At 47.0% G+C, this 9300-nt stretch overlaps 1 protein-coding gene across 1 annotated transcript in view; it reads right to left on the bottom strand.

Moving 5' to 3' along the window:
* The window catches only part of LOC101982139 (eppin), a 6690-nt gene extending 4609 nt beyond the window's left edge, over positions 1–2081 (bottom strand). Inside the window, exons 1-2 of the mRNA XM_005362914.2 lie at positions 1918–2081; positions 232–363 (exon numbers count right to left, since the gene is read on the bottom strand). Of these exons, the coding sequence (XP_005362971.1) occupies positions 232–363; positions 1918–2008 (223 nt within the window). The 5' untranslated portion in view covers positions 2009–2081. The remainder of the gene's footprint in view (positions 1–231; positions 364–1917) is intronic.
* Between the last annotated feature and the right edge of the window lie 7219 nt (positions 2082–9300).

The raw sequence follows: 9300 nt of genomic DNA, 5'->3' as shown, positions 1-9300 counted from the left end.
AAGGAAAGAAAGAAAGAATAGTTCGATTCAATCCCATCCATGCACCCACCATTTATTTGGGGAAAACCGAGGCTCTCACATCACCTGCTGGGATAAGAACATCACTGCCACACACCACGTAACGAATCTAAATCGCAAGACTCTAAACCCATCAGCCTTACCTAAATACCACCCCTCAGTGAGCCGTGGCAATGGCAGCCCAGGTGGGCAGGAGAGGAGCCGTGGTGTTACCTTGTTGGGGGTCTAAACATTTCTTTCCGCAGTTGAAGAGACAGCACTTCTCTTTCCTCTGGCAATCCCTGTCCCTGGAGCAGAGGTCCCTTTCTTTGAGTTCACAGTGCTCTCGGAATCGGGGGCATCTCCCTAGAGAGGAGACAGTCTTTCAGTTTGCGGGGTTCAGGGAAGCGTATGTTCAAGTTCGTTCATCCTGCAGTTATCCTTTCCCTCACTCGTGTTTCCCACACTACACCCCGAACCTCTTCAAACACCCCCCACTCTCTCTCTTCTTCCCTCCATCCTTGGTCCACCCCAAGCCGCGGAAGCAGACATTTTCAACCACTGGTGACATTTAGACTGGATAATCACCTGCTGGCCATGGGAACTGTGTTGTGCTTTGTAGGGCCTTTAGCAACAACCTTGACCCGAACTGACTCAAGACGCTGGGAAGGCCTCTCTGGGAGCCAAATCCCCTTGCCTAGAGCACTACTTTAGGCTGTTCTAGCTAGTCAGTCTTGCTGTGGCCTTGTTTGTGAGTTCCTCTGGAGGGCGACGATGTACAGCGATTCCTCCGCAGCCACGGCTGGGTTTTGGAATTCTAACTCTACCGGGATGAATGTGTGTGGGAGAATAAACATGATCATAAATACACTGCATAAAATTATCAATGGATTTACAAAAATGTTATCTTAGAAAAATATTTGGTAAGTTGAATGCTGGTAGCCGTGTAATCCTGGGCAAATTATTTAAATCCTATGCCTTCTAGTTTCCTCATCTTTAAGGAGGGGAGTGGGACAAAGAGCTACGTGCAACTGAGGGATGCTGAAAGCAGGAGAAATCGTCCTTCCCGGAGAAGAGCCCCCTAATTGCTTATCCAATACCAGTGTTCAGCCCTGAAATCACATATATACAAGAAACACTAAACAGACCCAGCACTGTGTATTTATTTATTTAGACACATGCACAGAAACACATACACACACCATAAACACCACACACAGTGATATACATATTACAACAGAGATTAAAGAAAAAGAGACCATTATTTTGAAAGGCTGTGTGTCGGGGGAGGGTACATGAGAGAAAATGGAGGGAGGAGAAGGAAGAGGGAAAATGATACTGTGTTTTAATGTTTAAAAATTATATTTTTTTTAAATTAGAAGAATAAAATAGGGATGCTGCAAGGACTTACCCTCACGGAGCTGTGATGAGGATTAGTGAGATAGCAAATACAACAACTACTACATAATGACGGCAGAGCAGCTACCAGGCAAGAAGCTGCACTCTCCGCCCCATGTCTTTGTCACAAAGCTTAGGGCCAAAATTCTCTTAAAATGAAGAAATTAAGTTTCAGAGAGCCTACACGAAATTCAAATATTTTTCTCAAGATCTCCTAGCTACCAGCAGTCAACCCACCAATTTCTGACCCTAGAGTTCCCGACAAAGGGACTTGAGAGCTGAGGGCTCTTCCCATATATGCTGGATCCATGATTCTTCTCCCCAAAGGCCCTTCAAGGAGTGTTTTCCCAGACCCTTGTCCCTGGAGTAACACAAAGGACATCACACGGAAGAGACCTTGTAAGTGTCTCCCTCCTCTCCCATGTCACGTCCAGGGAGAAGATGCAGAAAGGCAATGGGAACCTGAGGAACTGATCCTGATCTTCCCTTTCTCCCAGACAACAGCAGAACACTGGTACTTACTGGGAAAGAGCAAGTCAGTCAGGCCAAGTCCCTGGATGTTTGCAAACAGGCCAAGCAGCACGAGGATGCTCAGAAATCCAGAAAACTTCATTCTGGGGAGGGACTGGCCGGGCTGTTGGTTCTAGACCATGGAATTGTCTGGCTTCCTTAGCCCAGCTGACTCTCTAAGAGTCTACCTCAGCTGTAAGGCTGGAGCACAGCCAGTCACCTATTATCTTGCTGGGAACACCAAGTTCTTGAGATCATAAGTAGAGCTAATGACATTCACAGCCCACATCGATGGAGAAAGCCCACATCTTCCAGTGCCCTTGCTGCTTGGACTACATAGGGCTAGCCTTCTGGCCAGCCAGAGTAGTGAGCAAAGTGTACCCTACACCTCCTATGCTACATTAAGAGGACATGCCACCCTTAGGTCTTCATCTTGATGACTCAAAGTTATGTGGATCGCCCTCTTTCCCATTCGTTTGCTCCTCTCTAAAGCATCCATCCAATGAACACACCCTTCCATTTGTCTCTGACAGTGTCCCTATTGTCTTGGTATCTCTTCATGTTAGTATCTAATGTTTACTCCTGTGGCAAACCCATAGTCTCTGTGTTCCCCACTCCTTCTCCTAAGGTCAGAGAGTAGGGAATTGGGGGTGGGAATCAGGCTGATATCAGAGTCTTTTGATAGTGTTTGCCACAGTGTTGTTGAATGTTACAGACCACAGGGAGCCTCCACCACATGACCCAGTCTCTGCTGCCTGTGGAGACACTGAAATGAAGACACAGATCTGAGAGACAGCAGCTGAATCAAGGTCAACAACACTGCAGAGCTGCTGGATTCTAACTGTGCTGTCAGGAGAAGAAGGGTGCAAACCTGAGCCGCCCCCTCATAAGGCATGCATGCATAGTACCAGCCGCTTCCTCATGAGGCATGCATCCATAGTACCAGCCTCCCCCTCATAAGGCATGCATCCATGGTACCAGCCACACCCCTCATAAAGGCAGGCATCCATGGTACCAGCCACCCCCCTCATAAGGCATGCATGCATAGTACCAGCCGCTTCCTCATGAGGCATGCATGCATAGTACCAGCCGCTTCCTCATGAGGCATGCATCCATAGTACCAGCCTCCCCCTCATAAGCCAGGCATCCATGGTACCAGCCACCCCCCTCATAAAGGCAGGCATCCCTAGTACCAGCCACTCAACTCTGGCTGGAAAGGAAAGAGACACCGCGAAGGGCAGTGTTAACAATAAGGATTCTGTTTTCTTTGGCTGGGTTGTCGACATATTGTGTAGGTCATTGTCCTTAACTTGTTTCACATGACAGACAGCAGCCACATAGAGTCCACAGTCTCATCATTAAATAATAATATGATCATAAAATTCGGGATCACAGCAGAACCCCCATGGTAATCCCATCTCAGCAACTTCATAATGTCACCTAAGGATGATCCTGTAAAAATGCTGAAGAATAGATTTATTTTTGGTGCTGGGTGTCAAATCCAGGTCTGCACCGACTAGGAAACACTCCCCCATTGACCTAGTTCTCCAGTCTGGGAAACAGAATTTCCACTAAACAACCAAGATGTCTTAAGTCAGCCTGACCTTCTTGTACTTCAGGATTCTCTCAAACTCACCTTTTTCTTGTTCCTAGGCAGGAAGGCCCCGAGGTATTTAATTTTGTAGACAGGGTTGAGGTAGCCCAGAGAAGGGAAGATCCTGACAGATGTCATCCAATGAGTGACTGTGAGCGACAGAATTCCAGGGCCCACGTGTGTCTCCACCGGAGGCCACTAGGGAATCTTCTCATGGTGATGTGACTCTAATACTTCGTCGACTTGAAGGTAACGGCTAGAATACTAACCCATAGGGGACAAAAGTGGTGCATGCCATGGAGACAGGCTGAAGAACCACAGCCAACAAACTTCCCAGTGTCCCCAGGACCCCCAGCTAAGTCTGCCTTCTTCCTTAAACTCTCCTGGGAAAAATTATATGTGTTATTCTACCACATTCTGTCTGATCTGTCTGAGTTGTATGTTAACACATATAAGTGTTACATTCCAAGCAGGTGACTTGGAATTTCTGTCTCTGGGGCCTAGGTTGGGATTCCTTCTAACTTAATTCATGGAACACGTTGGTCAGGACACACCTGGGTCCTTGCCTTTCGTTCCTTCTTCTACTCTCACTGAAGGCCATGGCCTTCATATACCTCTGTTCTAGGACACATCTTCTGCTCAGAAAGAGTGATCCAGGGAGGACCAAGACACACTGACCCGTATCCAACAACTCATGCTCCTTCATCAGACCAGGACTTGGCATGGATGCTTCCCTCCCTGTGTTGTTCCTAGTGCATCAAACTGAATTGTTAACGTGCACATCTGTTCTCCCAAATAGGCTCTGAGATCCAGCAAACAGGTCAATGTCTAGCCACCGGTCCTTAACACATGAGGATGTTCGGAACAAACTCTCAGTACATTTCCCTGTTTGAGCAAGACAGACAGGGCAACCGGAAGGCATTTAAGCAGACGCACAGGTGGGTGGTGTTGATAGAGGGATAGATGGGAGGATTTGGATGAGTAGAAAAGGAGGAAAGGAACTTGGGGGTATCTGGATGCATGAGTGCACGGATTGCGGATGGTTGGATGGATGGAAAGCTGGGTGGAGAAGGTTAAACAGAATACAAGGTTGGTCAGCTTTTTGTTGCTGTGGCAAAATATTCAGCATACTCAACTAAGAGGAGGGAAACCTGCGATTGTGAGATGACTCAGGGTATAAAAGTCCCTGCTGCTAGACCCGATGACCTGAAGTTGAACCCCAGGACCCACATGGTAGAAAGAAAGAACTGACTCCTGAATATTGTCCTCTGGGCTCCACATGTATCTGTGGGATGTATGCACACACACACACACACACACACGCACACACACACATGCACACACACGTGCACACACACACAGAAATAAGGTATTTGTATTTTTTAAAAAGCACATTCTTTTTAAAATTTATTTATTTATTATGTATACAATATTCTGTCTGTGTGTATGCCTGCAGGCTAGAAGAGGGCACCAGATCTCATTACAGATGGTTGTGAGCCACCATGTGGTTGCTGGGAATTGAACTCAAGACCTTGGGAAGAGCAGGCAATGTTCTCAACCACTGAGCCATCTCTCCAGCCCCTAAAAAACACATTCTTAATAAGATATTTGTAATTTAAAAAAAAGGGAAATTTTGTGTGACTGTTTCAGTCCATAGTTGGTTGGACTCATTGGTCTGGGTCTGTCTGGAAGCAGACCATGGAGGTGGGGAGCACGTGGTGGAGCTAAGAAAGCTGCCCACTTCCTTTTCATGGCAACCGGGAAGCAGGAAGAAAGGGACAACAGCATCAGTATGTCCCTGAAGGACATAAGATTTAAATTCAATAGACTTATTCCTCTAACTAAACCCCATCTCCTTAGGCTTCCCAATAGAGTCAAGTGACCAAGGCTTCATTCAGCATGCTAGCTTTCGGGGGACATTTAAGATCCAACACATAGTAGTTAGCAGTGGGATGGGCGGGGCTACAGATGGCCGGAGTCTGAATGGAAGGTTGGCTAGTGGGTTGATGAGAGGATTGGGTATGGCTGGATGCAGAAGTGATGGATAACCAAGTTGGCAGATGAGAGCAGAGAGGGGAGGCGAACCTGGATAGAGAGACTGGCCACGTGAGTAAGAGGATTGAGTGTTTAGTGGGCAGGTGAGTCAGAACATTAGCCAAAGCTGAAGATGAGCTGCACTGTGCGCTACACAGTGAGCGGCTGGGAGAGTCAGAACACCTGGAAGACGCGGGGCCTCACGTTCCTGTCTCCTGCTGCCCACCCTGTAGCTGTGGAGACAGTCAGGTATGGCTGGTTGTTTCATTACTCTTTACACTTGGCGGGGCCTGTCACCCCGTTCCCAAATAAACACACATGGAGGCTTATTTTTACTTAGGAAAGCCAGGCCTTAGCTTGGCTTAATGCTAGCCAGCTTTCTTAAGCTTAAATTCTCCCATTTGCCTTTTGCCTCTGGGCTTTTTCCTATTCTTACTTCTGTGTTTCTTTCACTCTTACTCTGTGGCCGGCTGGGTGACTGGCAGCTGGCTCCTAGCATTCCCCTCTCCTTTTCTCTTGCTTCTCTTCCTCCTTGCAGACTTCTCCTATTTATTCTCTCTGCCTGCCAGCCCTGCCTTTCCTTTCTCCTGTTTTACTTTGGGCCGTTCAGCTCTTTATTAGGACAGCCAGATATTTTAGGCAGGCAAAGAAACACAGCTTCACAGAGTTAAACAAATGTGACATAAAGGAATGCAATACATCTTTGCCATTAAAGAAATATTCCCAGCATAAAAAAAAAATACAACACATCCTAAAACAATATTCTACGGCACGAGGAATCTGTGTAACTGCGGATCAGGCACTGCCATGTGTGTCTAGCTCAAGCCCAGACCCTGGGAACCCGTGAGTTGGAGAAGTCCCAGGGTCACTGGGGCAGGAACACTATGCATGGCAGAGACAAAGCCAGTGATTCCAGTGATAGTCAGAGGAGCAGCAAGTGAAGTGTCACCAAGTGTGTGGGTGACTGTCTGCGCCCTGTTCCAAAGGTGACTCAAAGATGAAAGGGTCTCTCTTGTCCATTAGGGGAATAATTCTTCCTGGTTGCTGTCCGGGCCGAGAGTGGATAGCTGAAGTAGGAAAAAAAAAAAAAAAAGAAGGAATTCAGTCTTTTAAGCAAATTTTCTCTCTCTCTCTCTCCCTTAGTCTCTCTCTCCCTTCTCCTCCCCATTCTCGCTCTATTTTTGCTTGTTTTATGTTTTGAGACAAGACCTCACTATATAACTCCAGTTGGCCTGGATCTTGTCATGTAGACCAGGCTATCCCAGAACTCCCAGAGATCCATCCGCCTGCCTCTGGCTCCTGAGTGCTTGGATTAAAGGCGTGCACCACCACACCCTGCTGAAGTAACATTTCTTGCATTAGTTACGTTAGTGTTGGGACAAATGCCTGACAGAAACCCCAGAGTGGAGAGGCTTGTGCTGGCTCCCTGTTCAGAGTCTTTCGTTCCATCGGAGCATGGCAGAAGGGGTCAGTCTGTGACGGCCAGAGAGGGTAACAGAGACTGTTCACTGGGCAGGCCAGGAAGCAGAGATCAAGGCTAGAACCAAAAGCTGGGCTATGCCCCACCCCCAAAAACCACTTCCACTGTGTCTCAAAGCAGCGCCACCCAGTGCGGAACAAGTATTCAAGACAGGCCTTCGGCCAGTACTGACTAGTTTACGTCAACTTGCTGTTTCTAGAGTCACTTGGGAAGAGGGTCTCTCACTGAGAAAATGCCTCCTCAAGGACGGCCTGTAGGCAAGCCTATAGTGCATTTTCTTCACTAGTGGTTGATTGGGGAGGGTCCAGCCCGCTGTAGGTGATGCCACACCCTGGCAGCTTTTCCTAGAGCAAGCTGTGGAAAGCAACCCAGTAGCCACACTCCTCCATGGCCACTGCTTCAGCTCCTGCCTCCAGGTTCCTTCACTGAGTTCCTGTCCTGACTTCTCTTTGATAATGGACTGTGATGTGGAACTGTAATAGACTTGCTTTTGGTCATGCTGTTTTTTTTATCCTGGCAGAGGACACAGACTAAGACAGTTCTAATGATGATATCTGTAAATGAAGAGACGAGGGATAGCAGGTTTACGGCAGGTTTTCCTTGCCTCTGGATCCCACTTCTTTATGCTTGACTTCCAGACAGTGAGAAGGAAAGAGGAGACCATAGAAGAGTGTTTTAGACCCAAATTTCACGTGCTAAGTATTTTTCTGCCTTCCTTGGACCAAACCAAGGCCGGCTAGCTGCCAGATTCTACATACTACATGGGTACCTACAGGTTAGCAGAACCCAGGAAGGTTTCAGGGTCTTTATTTTCCATGGGTTTATTTTACATACAAGGGCATGGGTTAGATTTTAAGACATGGCATTGGAGAGATAGAGAGATAATTAGATAGAGATAGATAGATGATAGATAGATAGATAGATAGATAGATAGATAGATAGATAGATAGATAAATGATAGACAGATAACTTCTTTGTATAGGAACTTCAAAAAAAGAGAAAACTGTGAAACGTTCCTATTTTTGTTTTCTATTTTTGGTTACATTTAGGTATTTATGTGTTTCATTTATTTATTTTTTTTACTGTGCATGTGTGTCCCGTTGTGTGTGTGTGGTGGGGTGGTCAGAGATCAATTCCCAGAAGCTGATTCTCTCTTCCATCACATGGATGTCAGGGATCAGTCTCAGGTCATCCTGGCAGCAGGCACCCTTACCCACTGAGCTGTCTTTCCCCAGCCTGGTCTCTGTTTTGTTTTGCTTTGAAACAAGGTCTCCCTGGATTCCCAGTCTTCCTAGGTAGCCTGGAACTTGGAAGGCAGACCAGGCTGACTCAGCCTTGTATCAATCCTCCTGCCTCAGACTTCTGAGCATCAGGATGTGTGTGCCATAAAGCCCACCTGGAAGGTTCTTGTATGGATCTTTCTCTGCTCACTAGGATGTGGTCGTGTATTTCATGTATATGTGCCAGCATGCACAAATGTGTACAGGGACATGTGTGTACAGGTACATGAGTGTGCAGGTACATCTATGTGTGCTGGTGCTTGTGTACATGCGTGTACACATGGGGGGAGGCCAGGTGTAAAGTCTGGGTGTTGTTCCTCAGGTATCATCTGCCTTGGTTTTGACGCAGGGTCTCTCATTGACCTGAAGCTCAGTGATTAGGCCAACCAGTGATCCCCATAGATCCTTCTCTCTGTCTTCCCAGCTCTGGGATTATCAGTACATTCTTCCACACCCAAAAACTTTACATAGGTTCTGGGGATCAAGCTTAGGTCCTGATGCTTGCAGGGCAAGTTTGGTTCCCACCACACACAGCAGGTAGCTTGCAATCATGTGAGACTCCAGTCCCAGGGAATCTGACACCTCTGCTACATGCATGCACATGCACATGCACACACACACACGCATGCACACACACTCAAGCACACACACATGCACACTCTCACATATGCTCACACGTAAATAAAACTAAAATTAAATATATATTTAATTTTTAAATTCATTTTATATATTAACCACAGTTCTCCCTCCTTTTTCTCCTTCCCCCTACCTCCATCCACTCCTCAGAGAGGGTGGGGCTTCCATGGTGAGACAACAAAGCCTGGCATATCAAATTGAGGACAAAGATACCCCTCCCCAATCATGACTGAGCAAGGTATCTCACCACAGGGAATGGGTTCCAAAAAGCCAATTCCTTACCAGGGATAAATCCTGGTCCCACCGCCAGGGGCCCCACAAAAAGGCCAAGCCACACAATTGTTATCCACATTCAGAGGGTCTAGTTCCAT

The sequence above is a fragment of the Microtus ochrogaster genome, linkage group LG8 (assembly GCF_000317375.1).
Source record: "Microtus ochrogaster isolate Prairie Vole_2 linkage group LG8, MicOch1.0, whole genome shotgun sequence".
Lineage (NCBI taxonomy): Eukaryota > Metazoa > Chordata > Mammalia > Rodentia > Cricetidae > Microtus > Microtus ochrogaster.
The sequence above is the reverse complement of the archived record's forward strand: the minus strand, read 5'-3'. Positions and strand labels throughout refer to the sequence as shown.